The sequence below is a fragment of the Vipera ursinii genome (assembly GCF_947247035.1).
Source record: "Vipera ursinii genome assembly, chromosome: 4".
NCBI classification, from domain to species: domain Eukaryota; kingdom Metazoa; phylum Chordata; class Lepidosauria; order Squamata; family Viperidae; genus Vipera; species Vipera ursinii.
Genome location: NC_139514.1, coordinates 5,101,308 through 5,118,807, shown reverse-complemented (window position 1 = coordinate 5,118,807; position 17,500 = coordinate 5,101,308). Strand labels below are relative to the sequence as shown.

Sequence of the window (17,500 nt, the reverse complement as noted above, 5' to 3'; positions counted from 1 at the left end):
TGTTAAGTGAATCACGGGGTCATTAAATGAATCGGGCTTCCCCCTATTGACCCTGTTGGTCGGAAGCTGGCTGGGAAGGTCGCAAAATGGCGATCACATGACCCCGGGACCATCGTAAATACATGCCGATTGCCAAATTTCAATCACATGTCTGTGAGAATGCTATGGTGGTTGTAAGTGTGAGGACTGGTCGTAAGTCATTTTTAGGGCTTTTTTTTTACTTTGAATAGTCACTGAAGAAATGGTTGTAAGTCAGGGACGACCTATAAGTAATTTGTGAAGGCTTTATGGTCATCTAAGCAAGATAGTTCTTAAGTGAGTTTTGCCTCGTTCTACGACCTTTCTTGCCATAGTGGTTAAGCAAAGCAGGCTTCCCCATTGACTTTGCTTGTCAGAAGGTGACAAAAGGCAATCACACAACCCCGGGATGCGACAACCGTCGTAAATATGAGCCAGTTGTCAAGCATCTGAATTTTGATCCTGTGACCATAGGGATGCTGTAATGGTCGTAAGCGTGAAAAACAGTCACAAGTAATATTTTTCAGTGCCGCTGTACCTTTGAAAGGTCACTAAATGAATGTTTGTAAGTCAAGGACTAGCTTGTATAATGGGCCCACTTAACTTCCTGACAGTGAGGTCAATCAGTGGAACAGCTTGCCACCAGAAATCGTGGGCGCTCCATCACCGGAGCTCTTTAAAAAGAGACCAGACAATCACCTGTCTGAGATGATATAGATTCTCCTGCTTAAGCGGGGGGGGGGGGGGCTGGACTAGGAGACCTCCAAGGTCCCTTCCGGCTCTATTCTATAATTTAAAAAACTGCCATGTTCATTTTAACTACCACCGCAAAAAGATAACAAAATCAGGCCCGATCATGTAGCGACCTGCTTAATGGCAGACACAGCCATAATTCCCGGCTCAGCTACGGTCGTGAGTTGAGGACTACCTGTGGAGAGTTTCGTGCCTCCGTCTTGCATCTAACGCGAGTCCCTCTCTTTTCAATCTTCTCTCCCTGCCCCTCTGCAGTCGATCTTAGGGGTGCAGTGCGAAGTGCAGAAGCAGCTGAAGGCTTTCGTCACGTTGGAGAGCTTCGAACAGATCTACACATCGAGCATCGCCGGATGCCAGGAAGTCAAGGAGCACCGCCATTTTGCCTCGGGAGACTCCATCATTGGCAAGGGGGTCAAGTTTGCCATGAAAGACGGCCGGGTGGCCACCGATATCATCAGCACCGCGAACGAGGACGGGCGGAGAGTCGCCGCCATCCTCCACAATGCATATTACCTGGAGAACTTGCACTTCACCGTCGACGGCACGGACACCCACTACTTCGTCAAACCAGGGCCATCGGACGGCGACTTGTCTATCCTGGGCCTCAGCGGCGGAAGGCGAACCTTGGAGAACGGGGTCAACGTCACCGTCTCCCAAATCAACACCGTGCTCAACGGGAGGACTAGACGCTACACGGACATCTCGCTCCAGTACGGAGCCTTGTGCCTCAACACCCGATACGGGACCAGTTTGGACGAGGAGAAGACCCGCGTGCTGGAATTGGCCAGGCAACGGGCCGTGAGCCACGCGTGGGCGCAGGAGCAACAGAGACTGCAGGATGGGGAGGAGGGTAGCCGGTCGTGGACAGAGGGGGAGAAGCAGCAACTGCTGAACACGGGACTCGTTCAGGGCTACGACGGCTACTTCGTCATTTCCGCCGAACAATACCCAGAACTGTCGGACAGCGCAAACAATATCCATTTTATGCGACAGAGCGAGATGGGCAGAAGGTGACAGAGAGGGGTGATAGCATTGACTTCTTGCCAAAGACAGCTGTTTGAGACTGCGTCGTACTTGAGCCTTTCTTTCTTTCTTTTTTTCTTTTCTAAACAAAAAGACAAAACACGCAAAGGACTTTACGGAAAACAGGCAAGGTGGAGGAAGAACATGGTGGCACCATAGCTCAGGCAACATCTTTTACGTTAGATTTTTTTTCCTTCTCTCTCTCTCTCCCTCTCTCTCTCTCTCTCTCTCTCTCTCTCTCTCTCTCTCTCTCTCTCTCTCTCTCTCTCTCTCTCGCCGTTGGCTGTTTTTCATTCTTCCCCTTCTCTGCTGTTCCCCGTCTTCTCACTTGGAAGTGTCATTTCGCCATGGTGCGAGGCCTTTCGTGCAAGGGCATTGCACAGGTCGAGGAGGGGTTTGTTTAAATCCCTAGTTTCTCTTTGTTGGTTTTCTTTTGTTGTGTTTCTATTTTTTAAAGGGGGGGGGGAAAGAGCCTCTGCATTAGGTTTGGTTAACCTTTCCTAATGGGGTTGGAGGGGGGGAAAAAGAGGATTTATGAGGAACGGGCACAGGAAGAAGGCCTCGCGGAGGAGAAAAATTCACAATTTCCTGCAGCGTCCTGCAAAGAAAATGAAAACTGGATCCCCTTCAAACATTTTGTGAGCCTCAAAACAAGAACTTGGGGGAGGGGTGTCATTTTTACATTTCCCATTCTTTCTGGATAACCTGCCTTGTGGGGTTATTTGCTGAAGGAGGCCAAACCGCTGCAATCTTAAAGACTTGTGAACTCAAAAAATCTTTCTCTTTTTTAAATTTTTTTTTTTTAAAAAATGGGTCTTTTTTATTACGATAGGCTATTTTGTTCACCGGTTTGTTTTTCTGCTGTTGTGTGACAGAGGATGCATCTTTTTTTTTCATTTGGAAACACACACACCCCCAGCAGCTATCCGACCGGGGTGGTGGGGCGGGGAAAACCACATTCTCACTACCTTTGTTGCACATACTGTTAGATGGGAAGCACCAATGATGTATATTTGTCAACAGTAAAACCCTCCTTAAATATATAGTATTTCTGTATACCAAGTGAAGTGTCTTTAACTTTTGAGGATACAACCTCTTCTCTGCTAATGGTGGATTTGTCTAGAGTAGGGTCATCCTTAATTTATATATATATATATATATATATATATATATATATATATATATATATATATATATATACACACACACACACATATATACATACACATATACATATATACACACATATATATATACATACATATACATATATGTACATATATATATGTGTGTGTATATATATATATATATATATATATATATATATATATATATATATATATTTGTTTTCTGAGGTTTTCGCGGGTGTTTGTATGTGGATGTTTGGTCATTCGGGTTTTTTCCCCGCGTAGAACTAAAGGTGTAGGAGCAACGTTGAAACGTTGCTCCTACACCTTTAGTTCTACGCGGGGAAAAACCCGAATGACCAAACATCCATATATATATATATATATATTCTTTTTTTTACTTTAAGGAAGCATCAGTAGATGAAAAGATGCTTAATTGCTTCTCCATGGGCCGCTTCTACCAAAATGGTTTTTCTCTAGCGCTGGGATGACTTTTAGAAGTTTAAGGTTGGTGGCAGATGGGGTGTACGGAAATAGACAACGTATTGAACAATCTTCTCCTACCTGTTCCCAAACTAAGATCAGGCCAAAACATTTGGCCTGGAAGTCTGTGGAGATTCTCAGTCATCCAGATTGTGATTGTCCCCAAAGATGCTTTTTCAAGAGGCAGCTGGACTTCCTTTGCTTTGCCTTGAAATCAGAGGCGGAGGGCTACAACTCCACCTACCTCCTGTTTACAACACAGTCCTTTCAGCAGTTCCAAGAAGGCTCCACACCCATTTGCACCGTTCAGGTGACCCTGAGGGTACAGATAAACCTCCGAGCGGCCTTAGTGACTCTCAGAGGGAATACTAATGACCAGATGACTGCAAGGAATATACATCTTTCTATCCAGTGGTGGGATTCAGCCGGTTCGCACCAGTGTGGCAGAATCGGTAGCTAATTTTTTGTTGCCCAGGCCCAGAACGGACTTCCGGAAGCGGCATCCACACAGAGAAGCGGTGGTTCACCGATTTGAATCTCACCACTGCTTCTATCCTCCACCGTTCAGCCAGAACTGAAGAAGCTTCTTGGATGAGAAGTGAAACGTCTTCCAGGAAAACAAAGACAGTCCAGTTGCCTCTTGGGAGAAAAAAAAAAAGCCCCTTCAGGACAATTTGGCTTGGATGAATTTGATCGATCGATCCGGTCCCACGTGGATTGAATTTGCAACTACACAAATCAGTTTTTCTCTATTCTAGCTTTTAGGAGTGAACCTACAATTTGGAGGAAGTCCTTTTGTTGATTTAATAGCATCTTGTAAAAAAAGTCCTAAAGAAAAAAAAAACAAGGAAGGCCACGTGCCTTTTGGAGGGGGGTGGGGGAAACAACCTTTGGGACAGCCACGATCTGGACAATTGAGAATCTCCAAAGGCATCTTGTGAAAAGCAAAACCAGGGTTAAATTTAGGGCATTAGGAACCAAGAACATCTTAGCTTAGAGTACGATAGGATCATGCGCCCAGCTGCATTCTGTACTATAGTTTCAAAAGGGGAATGGATTTACTACTCTTTGTAAAGAAATTCACGGCTGATGCAAGTCATGTCTAGTCCCAGGACTGCTGGAAATAGTGTTACCCATATGTGCCTGGATCCGTTGCTTTTGTGTATGAATTATTCTCATCCAACATAAGAGATTCCAAAGACGTTGGTTGAGATAGCGCCAGCAAAATAGAAACATCTGAAAATTGATGTCAGTGGGTGAGCTGACGGGCAGGCATGGCAGAAATGTTAAACAGATCTTTCCTCTCAACTTCATCCTTTTACATTGTTTTTCACGTATAAACCCCCGTTGATACCTAAAGCTTTCTGAGTAGAACCGTGAGACTCCATATAGAGAGATCAAAATCTATCCAGAGCTGCTTTTATTTTTTAAAAAAAGCTGATTTCCTGATAGGGGTATCGAGGTGAACTGTATTTAAATGAAAATTCATAAAAATGGAAAGAAGCGTGTTCTTCCTGACGCTAAAGGAGGGTGTTATCAATCCAGGTTTGGGGGCTGATTCAAAGAATTTGTGTTTTGAGTACGACAAGAAGAAACCTTAACCCCGAATGGCTTTTTGATTAGTTTTTCTTGAGGCCAAAATCAAACCATTGCTCTGTGACTTCTTGTTATCCCTTCTAAAAATGACGTTTTTGGAATGGAAAAACATTCTCTTTACCCACATATAGGAAACTAGAGTGTTTGTCGATTGTTTCCAGGTACATTTAACATTTCAACCAACATGGCTATTGGTTGAGAATTGGAGAATTAAAATCCAAAGCAGCAGGAGGACCTAGATTGGATAATCATACATCTGAAATGGTACAGGCTTTCCTGCCTGAGCAGGGGGTTGGACTAAATGACCTCTAAGGTCCCTTCCAATTCTATTCTATTCTATTCTATTCTATTCTATTCTATTCTATTCTATTCTATTCTATTCTATTCTTTCCTATTTCTATTCTTATTCTATTCTATTCTATTCTATTCTTTCCTATTTCTTTCTATTCTATTCTATTCTATTCTATTCTATTCTATTCTATTCTATTCTATTCTATTCTATTCTTAGAAACCCCACATTTTGTTAATAGTTGTGACGGGAGATGCTTGATTTTATCAGATGTAAATGCTGACAGCAGGATAAGTGTGTAACAAAATACGAGCATTATTCGAGGTAAATATATAGGTGACGGACACCCACTGATCCCTGAAGGTGTAGACTAAGCTAGAACGTTTCAAGAGTCACTGAATTAAAACTCCATTGAGTTTTTGAGAAGCGTATTGTTTCATGACTTGGTTCCTCGTGGACAACCAGAACTATTCGGTAAATTTGGGGAACTGGGATAAAGATAGTGAAGGATTTCATCCTGTTCAGCTAAGACTTCCAAAAACATACATGGGCATCTATCTATTCAGCGCCTGTGGCAATTTTCCTGGTGTTTTCTAGAGCAGGGGTTTCCAAACGTGGCTACCTTAAGACTAGGGGCTGACTGAGGAATTCTGGGAGTTGAAGTCCACACGTCTTAAAGTTGCCAAGATTCCCTGTTCTAGAGCATATGACAGGGGCCTTCAAACTTGGCTCTTTTATGACCCGTGGACTTCAACTCCCAGAATTCCAAAGCCAGGCATGCTGGCTGAGGAATTCTGGGAGTTGAAGTCCACAAGTCATAAAAGGGCCAAGTTTGAAGACCCCTAGCGTAGGACATATCTCAGAAAAGTTGGAAAGGTTCATCTTCATAATGGGGCAACTGTTCCAACTCCCAGGATTCCCAGCCAGCAGGATCCAAGGCTATACTTAATTCTGGGAATTGCAGTCCAAACTTCTGTAGGAGGTGCCAGCTTGAGGCAGGATGATATATGAAACCCTGCAGATGTTTGGCATCCTTCATGGATAAGAACGTTGTATTATAGGGTTGTTGTTGTTTTTTCTTTTAAGAAGACGTACATTGTCTAATACAGTGTTTCTCAACCTTGGCAACTTTAGGATGTGTGGACTTCAACTCCCAGAATTCCTCAGCCAGCAGAGCATGCATCTTTTTTTTAAAGAGACAAAATAGAAATGCAATAGAAGCTTGCGCTGAAAGTTATAGTTCGGCTTCCTTCTCAGATGTGTTCATGAATAAAAAATACAGGAGTTCCTACAATAGGTGCTTCTTGGCACAATTAAAGTGGTTTAGCATGGTTTCTAGTGCTACTTCTGCGACACACTCATTGTTCTTCCTACATACCAGGAACTGTTTCACATGGGCGTATCTGTTAAGGAACCAAAATAATCCCAATTGTTACTTGCTTTTGAGTCCCAGAACATACAATATTTCTCCATTAGAATTGCCAAAACAGATCACGATAGTGGCAGTTATCCTCATCATTACTTCTTAGCCTGTCCCCGCAAAAAAAAAAATCATGGATTTGATTAAACTAACATTCATTAGAGTGATCCACCCCAATCCTAGCTCTTTTGATTATTAGGTTTGAGCTAGTACTTGTAGGACTTGCAAGTAACATTTACATCAAAGCCTAAGGCAGAGGTATCCAGCCTTGGCAACTTTAACACTTGTGGATTTCAACTCCCAGAATTCCCCAGTCAGCATAGTGGACTGTGGAATTCTGGGAGGTCAAGTCCACAAATATGGCGGGCTGGTAAATTTTGGGAATTGAAGTCCACAAGTATGGCGGGCTGGAGAAATCTGGGAGTTGAAGTCCACAAGTATGGCGGGCTGGTGAATTCTGGGAGTTGAAGTCCATAAATATAGTGGGCTGTGGAATTCTGGGAATTGAAGTCCACTAGTCTTTGCCAAGGCTGGACACCCGCCCCATAAGGAGTCAGTTTAGGCAAAACTGCTAGCAATCCTTTGAGAATTATGACTACATGATTCTTCAGCAAAGATTTTGATGGGTAGCATAAATTAATACAAAGACTGGCATCTCCATTCTTCAACAACTAATCAAGGCGTCTTTGATTTGCCAATTTTGTAGCCACCATTCAGCCATTTTTCTCCAGACGATGACAAGAAACTTGCTTTTAGGATCAAACAATTCCCACCATCTTGATTTTGCCTCCAAGACAAAAAATAAAACATATTTCTCTGTTCACACACTTGTGCGCATCCACACACATTACCACTTTACAAATCAGGAATTGTTCCCAACGTAAGGGAAAAGTTGGGAGAACGTGAAGAAAATTCCAGCAAAAATTTGAATCTAGTTTTCTCTGGCAACAATGGTCCTATATTGTTGAATATTTCAAACTGAAGAATTATTCTAATGACACACCACATATATTGTACACAGATGCTGAGCAGTGTGAAAAATTAATTTAATTTTAATTAATTTTATTAAATTTATATACTGCCCTTTCCCGAAGGACTCAGGGCGGTTTACAGGGTATTTAAAATCAAATGACATTAAAGTGTGTTTTCTAATATCGCATCAGCACCTAATAAAATTGATGCATAAGAAACCCAGGGATAAAAACCACTGGATCATGTTTGAAACAGAACCATCCAATTAGACGTTTATAAATCTGTTATAATAAATTGGCATGCTTTATTTGTGTTCTACCCAAAAGAACTCCGATCCGGAAATCATTTTGAAACAAAACTTCAAAGAGGAAAGACAATGATGACAAAAAGTTCATTTAAAAAGAAAAGAAAATTGGAAAAAAAATCTAGAGCCAACTAAGAATGCAAGGCATTTATAAGGAATTTAAGAAGATTGAAATCTACAGAAGTAATCTCAATGGAGGTTACTGAAGTAACCATCTTGAAGCATCTTTGTAGATTTCACTTCGTTCAAGATGGTTTGTGATAGGCCCGGTCAAAATTGCAATTAGACAATTTAAATCCAGAGTATACTTGGATGGATCAGCCATCTGTTTGTCCCAAAGATGCTTTTTCAAGAGGCCACTGGACTTTGTTTTTCCTTGAAGAGTTTTGCTCCTCATTCCAAGAAGCTTCTTCAGTTATGAAGAAACAAAACATCTTCAAGGAAAAACAAAGTCCAGTGGCCTTTTAAGAAAACACTATTGGGAAAAGCCAGGGCTTTTTTTGTCATAGAACGCTCAGAACGGCGTTCCGGCACCTTTTTTGGATGGAACCTTGTAGGGTAGGCAAGGCGGGTTGTATGACATGTGTGGGTTCCGGCACCTTTTTCTTTTACAAAAAAAGCACTGGGAAAAGCCATGACCTGGATGACTTGAGAATTTCCATAAACATCCATCTGCATCTCACTCTAAATGCCCTCTTCAAATCTTTTATAAAAACGTGCCTCAAGAATATCAAACGAGCTCCAGATTTTTATTTTCAGAGTAGAAGGATCAATCCAGAATTTATCCTGAAATTTTAAGATGCCCTATCCACACTCTGCAAGATTTGTGACAATGATCTTCCCAAACCTATGAATCAACAATTAAAATATATGTGTGAGAATATATTTACACACATGCACGCCCCAAGGAATGGAGGAAAGTTAAGCTACCTGTTAGGATAGCATAACTGATCTAGTTCATCTGATAAACAAAAATACGCTTTATATAAAAGGAAATAAAACTACCCCACAGGCGGGTTGAGAAGAAGGCTTTCTGTCAAAATCACAATTGCCATCAGAGCACAGCTACAATCTGTTCTTGTTACTGTGTGTAAATTTCCTAGAGGTCTGGAACTTATTTTTCTTGAGAATTTTTTTTTCTCCTCTTGAAAACTTTTGTGTTTCTAACACTGTATTCTTGACTGTAAATAAAACAACCCTGTAAATACATGCAGATGTAGATACCTTCTAGAAAACAAAAATCAAAATGACAACAACAACAAAAATTTCTCTCAGAACAGAAGTGACCACGTGTAGCCTTCGGTGACAAATAAAAAGAATATTTTGTGTTTAAAGAAAGGAGTGGAAACTGTTTTTGATTGCATGGCGTTTGCTTTCACAGTTGCTAGATCCAGGCTCAGGGTTCAAAGCAGCAGCTAAAAAAGTAAAATCCTCATTGCTTGAGCAGAGGGCTGGACTAGAAGACCTCCAAGGTCCCTTTCAACTCTGTTATTCTGTTAAAAGTCTACTCCGTTATGCTTGACTCCCGATGGCTTTGTGAACAAGGCCACATAACAGTAGTTTCTAGGCCAACAACGTGGAAATCCTTTTTATTCTCCTTTTCCTGGACAGTTCTTCAACTTTACACTTTAATCTTCAATCCTGCGAGTCCAGCTTCCCAAGAAAAGAGTGCAGAGAAGAGCAACAAGGATGATCAGGGGACTGGAGGCTAAACCATATGAAGAACGGTTGCAGGAATTCGATATGTCTAGTGACAAGAAGGACTAGGGGTGACATGACAGCAGTCTTCCAGGAATTGAGGGGCTGCCACAAAGAAGAGGGGGGGGTCAACCTATTCTCCAAAGCACCAGAATGCAGGACAAGAAGCAACGGATGGAAACTAATCAAGGAGAGAAGCAACCTAGAACTAAGGAGGAATTTCCTATCAGAACACTTAATCGGGGGAATGACTTGCCTCCAGAAGATTGTGGGTGCTCCATCACTGGAGGTTTTATGAAGAGATTGGACAGTCATTTGCCCGAAATAGTAGAGGTCTCCTACTTGAGTAGGAGATTGAAGCAGAAGACCTCCCGTCCAACTCTTTTTATTCTGTTTAGGTCAAGGGTAGGCAACCTCGGCTCTTTTATGACTCATGGACTTCAACTCCCAGAATTCCTGAGTCAGCTGACTCAGGAATTCTGGGAGTTGAAGTCCATGAGTCATAAAAGAGCCGAGGTTGCCTACCCCTGGTTTAGGTTAAAAAGGATAGAAATGGGACAAAAAGGAACTCCTAAAAGGGCTGATGAATATATTCATGGTTTTAGAATGGCTCCAAAGCTGGAGTACTAAAATTATGCATTGATGATGTTCACTTGCTAGAGCAAATTCAGGAGGCCAGTGGTAACCATCTTGATGAGAAGGGCGGGATTGCTAAAAGATAAGTCTTGTCTCCTTTGAGAAGGGAGCCACTTTGGTGGACAAGGGGACCACTCTGGATATAATCTATTTTGATGGAGCACCCACAACCTCTGGAGGGAAGCCTGTCCATTGATTAACTGCATCTGAGGCCAGGAAAAATACCAGGTAGAAGATCATTAAAGAGGGATCCGACCTAAAAATAAGGAGAAATTTCCTGACAGTGAGAACAGTTAATCAGTGGAACAGCTTGCCTCCAGAAATCCATCACTGGAGGCTTTTAAGAAGAGACTGGACAGCCATTTGTCCGAAAAGACATAGGTTCTCCTGCTTGGGCAGGGGGTTGGACTAGAAGACCTCCAAGGTCCTTCCCAACTCTTACACTGTTTTTGTGAAAAAGGATGGAAAGGGGCAAAAAGGAATGACAAAAGATAATTCACTAAAAGGGCTGGTGAATATATTCCTGGCTTTAGAATGGCTCTTTCTAAAGCTGGAGTACTAAAGTTATGACCTTCGCTTGCTAGAGCAAATCAAGGAGGCCATTTGCAAGCCTCTTTTGATGAGAAGGGCACCATTGCTAAAAGATAAATCTTGTCTCCTTTGGGAAGGCAGCCACTTCGCTGGGCAAGGGGACCACTCTGGATAGGATGGATCTCAAGTTTCAGCTGAAGCTTTTGCCAGGTCTCTATAATCCCTTGGACAAGCTATTGGTGTGGTTTGGAGGCCATTAAAAGCGAAGTGGCTGTAGAGTTGGCTGGCTAACACTTTTAAAAGACCAGGACTGACGGCTTTCCACAGACTTGGAGAGTAACCAGTGAGGTCCTGTTGGGAATTATCTTGGGGCCAGATTTGACGAACTGTCAAACTGATAGATGAAAGAACGCTGGGAGGCCTAGCCAGGAGCTCAGTTGACAGAATGAAATGGGAGCGGAATTTGGAAGGGAAGTCTGGTTTGAGAGGAACGCGGCCTTCAAGAGGGAGAAAACTGGAAAAATACAAGGCAAGTTTACAACATGGGAGTATTCAAGGGTTGGGAACACTACAGGTAGTCCTCGACGTACGGCGGCAATTGAGCCCCCAATTTTTGTTGTCGAGGGCGACATTTGTTAAGTGAGTTTTGCCCCATTTTACAACTTTTCTAGCCAGAGTTGTTAAGTGAATCACTGCAGTTGATCAGTTAGGGACACGGTTGTTAAGTGATTCTGGCTTCCCCCATTGGGTTTGCTGGTCAAAAGGTCGCAAAAGAGGATCACATGACCCCGGGACACTGCAACCATCATAGGTATGAGCCAGCTGCCATGCACCCCAAGTTTGATCACGTGATCATGGGGATGCTACAAAGGTCGACAGTGCTGGGTGACTTTGGGCCAATCACCAGGAGACGGTGAGTTCTAGTCCCGCCTTAGGCACGAAAGCCAGCTGGGTGACTTTGGGCCGATCACCAAGAGATGGTGAGTTCTAATCTCACTTTAGGTATGAAAGTCTGCTAGGTGTCTCTGGGCCAATCCCCAGGAGATGGTGAGTTCTAGTCCCCGCTTAGGAAATGAAAGCTGGCTGGAGGACGCTCAGCCAATCAGGCTATTTTGCCAATTGTCAAGGCAGTGATCAGGTGCCCATGCAATTCCTTCTTTGGGGTCCAGAGATAATAAGCACAACAGTGAATAATTTAAGAAAATTTAAGGTTTATTCATTGAAGCAAACAGATTCCGGAGCATAACATAACATAAAAAAAACATACATACCAGGTAAATGATGCCCAAGATGATACTGTTTTACGTTATATGCCATAAGCACGTGCAAACATATTGGAAAGATTTTGCGCATTTCTCTTCCACCAATAAATCAGAAGTATTTAGCAAAGAAAGAGAAAAAGCCTCACCGTATTTCAGAGATTTCCTGTTAAGAGTAAGGTCTGGGTATCTGGCAACCTGACAAAAGATGGGGGAAAGCCTTGGGGAGAAAGACTGGAGGAATTTCACGGGATGAAAGCTGTAAAGCAGCGGGACAAACCGCCTCCTGAAGTTATGGATGCTCCATCAGTAGAAGTCATCAAAGGCTCGACAGCCATATTGCCAGAAGATTTTTTTTTATTTTAATCCCATTTATATCCCGCCCTTCTCCGAAGACTCAGGGCGGCTTACAATCTAAGCACAAATCAATGTGCTTAGCACATTGGTACAGGTGGTCCTCGACTTACAACAATTCATTTTGTTGTGATTCAGGGTCAGCCTGTGGGTTCGGCAGTTGGGTCGGACGACTCAGAGGAGGAGGGGGGGTGTTGAAGACCTTGCTGAGGGGGTTGAAGATCTTGCTGATGAGAGCCCTCAGCCAGGCCCCTCCCACTTGGTTACCACGGAGACCCAGCTGTGTGAGCCTGACAGTGTGGATGAAGATGACCCACAGCTGGCCCTGTTCAAGGATGCCCGACGCAGGAGGCAGTCAATTAGGAGTAAACAGAGGAAGGCAATGGGGCTTCTTGGAAGGAGGCAGAGAGAAGCCACGCCCTGAACTCTATATAAGGGGAATGTGTGGGAGGGCTGGTTTGCTGAAGGCAACCGCTCGGATGGTTCATGTTTCTTAAAGCTCCTGTTTCTTGGTTCGTGTCTTGTTTGTTTTTGTAGCTATAAATTTGGCAGGCGTATTCCAGCCTCTTGCCGGTTGTAAAGAGGTTGTCCCTGCCTTTTCTGCAGGGCCGGTAGCAGGCTGGTACAGAACACATTTAGTGACCGTTTGAAGTTACAATGGCACTAGAAAAAAAGTGACTTACAACCATTTTTCACCCTTAGGACTGTTGAAAGACAAATCTTCATCAGGGTCCAGTCCAAGCCGGTAATAATCAAATTGAGACTGCTTTAGAAAGAAGGTTTGCAGTTTATTGAAGAGGAGAGCCAGACAGAAAGATGGCTCTGGGGAAAAAAAAACTGACCGCATGTAGCAGGGAGTGGGTGGGTTTTTATACCTTCTGGGGCTCTTGAGGTGATTTCCTGTTCCTGTCTGAGGCTTTGTATTTCCTGTGTCATGTATTCTGCTGACTTGAGTCTGGGTGTCCCCTTTGGCATCGGTGGATTAATCCTGTTATGTCCTGTCTTAGAGTTTGGGTCGAGTATGTAGATCTTAGGGGTCTTTGTCTTCCTAATCCAGACATGTCAAACACAAGGCCCGGGGGCCAGATCCTGCCCACAAAGAGGTTTCATGTAGCCCGTGAAGCCATCCTGGAAACAGTGAGGGAACGGCCCCCACTGCCTTGTCCCTGGCCCAGAGACCCTCCTTCTGCCAGAGACCCTCAGATCTGTCCCACTCCTGCCCAGGACCCCATAGGCACCCTTGATGCAAACGATGGAGAGCTGGCCACGCCCACCCAATAGGCCATACGCACTCTAGCCACGCCCCACCCAGTAGGCCACGCCCACCCAGGCCACACCCACCCGGCCCCCTGAGGGCAACTGCAATGCTGATGCGGCCCACAATGAAAGTGAGTTTGACACCCCTGTCCTAATCTCTTCCGTTTCTAGCTGGAAGGTTCCAACCTTCCTGAATGGATTATTGAATTTGCATTTCTAAAAGCTGGCTTCTGCCTAAGGGCTGCTGAGGCTGATTTCTGGAGGATGGTTTCTGCCTTTTTTTAAAAAAAAGATCTTCTCTATTATTCCTTTGGGAAAATATATTCTGCCTTTTTAATCTTTCCCAAAATATTTCTTTCTCGGGAAGAATCCCCCAGGACCATTGCAGCGTCCCCATGATCACGTGATCAGAATGCAGGCTCTTGGCAACTCACTCATTTTTATGACAGTTATGCACTGTCTCCAAATCAGGTAATCATGATTTAGAAGCTTCTCAGACGGCTTCTGACAAACAAGACCAATGAGGAGGGGGGAAGCTGGACTCACCTTTACGACCACTGCAGCATCCCTGTGGTCGCATATTCAAAATTCAAACGCTGGGCAACTGGGCATGATCTTATGACGGTTGCAGTGTCCTGGGGTCATGTGGTCCCTTTTTTTTGCACCCTTCTGACAAGCAAAGACAACGGGGATGCCGGATTCGATTTACAGTCATCTTACTAGCAACCTAGAACTGAGGAGATGTAGAGAGATACCAAGCACAAAAGGGTTTGGGGTAAATCAGGTGTGGATGAACGCCCAAGGCAAAGGTGTTTTGAGACACCCCCCCCACCAGTTTTTCTTGCACTGTGGGTGCACTGTAAGGCCACTCATAAGTGTCTATGGAGATTCATCCAGTTATTTTTTCAAGAGGCACCCGGATTTTCTTGGTTTTACCTTGAAGACGTTTCGCTTCTCATCGATTACATAACCTAGTAAACTAACATTGGGCTTACAAACCACAATGGGGAATGGATTCCACCAGAGAGGGACAAACGGGGGCGCAAAACCTGAACGACATGACCACACAGATGCTACAGCTTGTACACAGGTAGCCCTCAACTTCTGACTGATTGCTTAGCCATCATTCGAGGTTACAGTGTTTGCCTTCCCCAACACAGCCCAGCCACGTGACCAAATTTTGGACGATCAGCAGTGGGGGCTGCATTTGCAGCCATTTTGCAGCATCCTCTAGTCACATGACTGCATTTTATCACGGTTTTGCCAAAAACCAGCACTTATTGGCGTTTTTGGCAAAATGACACAAATAGTGAATTAGTGGTTCATTTAACAATCACAATGTTCGATTCATGAGCGCTACAAAAAAGGCTGTAAAATTGGGTCGGTCATGTGAAACATGGTGGGCGGGCTCCTCGACTTACAATAAACGTCAAGAGTCAAATACAAAATGGCGGCGTCTGCATGACGATAGTACTGCCATCTTTGAGGTAGGCCTCAACTTATGACAGTTCATTTAGTGACCATTTGAAGTTACAACAGCACTGAAAAAAGAGACTTATGACCGTTTTTCACACTTATGACCGTTGTAGCATCCTCATGATCCCGTGATCAAAACTCAAGACGCTTGGCGACTGATTCATATTTATGATGGTTGCAGTGTCCTGGGGTCACGCGATCTCCTTTTTTGACAAGCAAAGTCAACGGGGAAGCCAGATTCACTTAACAACGGTGTTACCAAGTTAACAACTACAGTGATTCACTGAACAGCTGGGGCAAGAAAAGTCGTAAAATGGGGCAAAATGCACTTAACAAATGTTTCGCTTAGCGACAGAAACTTGGTGCTCAATTGCGGTCGTAAGCCAAGAAATACCTGTATCATGATTTAGCGTGACTCCAGTCGGAGACTCTACCGATGTCTTAAAAACTAATAAAGTGTTTTTAAACAATTCTCTTAAAAGTGTTCAGCCCCTTTCCGGATTCATACTCTACGTAAACTAATTTCATGAGGTAAATTCCTATAGCCCACCAAGTGAGAAATAAAGGCATTGAGCTTAATTCTATCCAGGCATGCTCTGTGCAACTTTTATCACAAATTTGCTCCTCCAAAAAAAATGCTTTGCCCAAAGAATTCCCTCTAGAGAATCTCTTAACTTATAATAAGTCCATTAATTGGTAATGAGAAACAATTGTACACCTGGCCTCAGGAGAGGTAAAAGGACGACCTCTGACCATTTGTTTAATCCATAATCAAGTAAATACAATAAGTTGCTTTCTCCAACCACTCTCCATTGCTTTGTGAGTTACTTAATTCCTGTCATGGGCCAAGAATTTGCAGTTCTCCAAAATAAAATAAATTTTCCATTCCGATTCAGCAATTTAACCTTGTAGACCAAGGACGAGCATCTGCACTGTCCAGTCCTCGACTTACAACCGTTTGTTTAGCGACCATTCAAAGTTACAACAGCCCTGAACAAAGTGACTTACAACTGGTCCTCACACTTACAACCGTCACAGCATTCCCCACAGTCACGTGATCAAAGTTCAGGTGCCTGGCATATATTTATGATGGTTGCCGTGTCCTGGGTTCAAGTGATGACCATTTGCGAATTTCCCAGCCGGCTTCCGACAAGCAAAGTCAATGGAGGGGGAGGGGGATTCGCTTAATGACGGGGTGATTTGTTTAACTGCAATGAGTTGCTTAACGACCATTGTAAAATTGGACATGACTTGCTTAACAACCGCCTTGCTTAAGGATGTTAATTCTGGGTCCCGTCGTGGTCGTAAGCTGAGGACTATCTGAATCAAGAGCAGAACATCCAAAGGGATTGAAAAGAACAACTGAGAATTTCTGGATTTTGCTTTCTTGGGGTGTGAAACAAGGCCTAAGCCGCCATGTTGAAAGGTGAAGGAGGTCACATAAGCAGGGTGGACAAAGATAGGAAGGAACCAAATTGTTAAGGGAACAATTGTTAAGTGTTATTCACTTAACAATTGTGGTGAGGAAGGTTGTAAAGTGGGGCAAAACTCAATTGTCTTGTTTAGCCACAGAAATTTTGGGCATGACTGACTCCCTGTGCTATCTGGCTCACTCTTGCCCAATTACCATTCTCCATCTTGACCCAGGATGATGGGAACTGAAATACGACACCCCCTAAGAGGAACCTGACTTGCAAACTTCTATCTACACAACCTACACATTTGTCAATAAATCCTGTATTAAGTACCGTTAGGCTTAACAGTGAAACCTGGCTCACTTTTCTCCTTTTTTTTTAACTTGATTTAAACCATCTGTGCAGCTTTTCCCAACCTCCATCTTTGATTTCCACAAAGCGCTGGAAACGCCTGCGTTATAACAGACCAGCTTTTAACTGTCATCCCTCAGACTTTATGCCTCTTAGGTTATTCTGAACTGCCAACTGCAATTACCCCAAGAAACAGAGTGGAGGTTTTTTTTGGGGGGGGGAAAGGGGCAGGAAGGGACCCTAGTCTACATTAATTTCTTATACTTTGAGGCAGCTAATGTCAAAACTAGCCTTGATTATTAAGAGAAGGAAGGCATAATTCTCAAGATTTGGAAGGTACTGTAAAATAAAGTCAGTTTGGTGTAGTGATGAAGGCACTAGGCTGGAAACTAGGAGATGGTGAGTTCCTGCCTTAGTCATGAAAGATGGCTAGGTGTGTTTGGGGCCAATCATCAGGAGGCAATGGGTTCTAGTCCTGCCTTAGGCATGAAAGCCAGCTGGGTGACTTTGGGCAATCACCAAGAGGCAATGAGTTCTA

The 17,500-nt window shown here is 43.5% G+C and overlaps 1 protein-coding gene across 1 annotated transcript in view; it reads left to right on the top strand.

The window, feature by feature from the left end:
• Nucleotides 1–1,993, top strand: part of TENM4 (teneurin transmembrane protein 4) — a 355,279-nt gene extending 353,286 nt beyond the window's left edge. Inside the window, exon 29 of the mRNA XM_083362529.1 lies at nt 1,027–1,993. Within this exon, the coding sequence (XP_083218655.1) occupies nt 1,027–1,785 (759 nt within the window). The 3' untranslated portion in view covers nt 1,786–1,993. The remainder of the gene's footprint in view (nt 1–1,026) is intronic.
• Nucleotides 1,994–17,500: the final 15,507 nt, after the last annotated feature.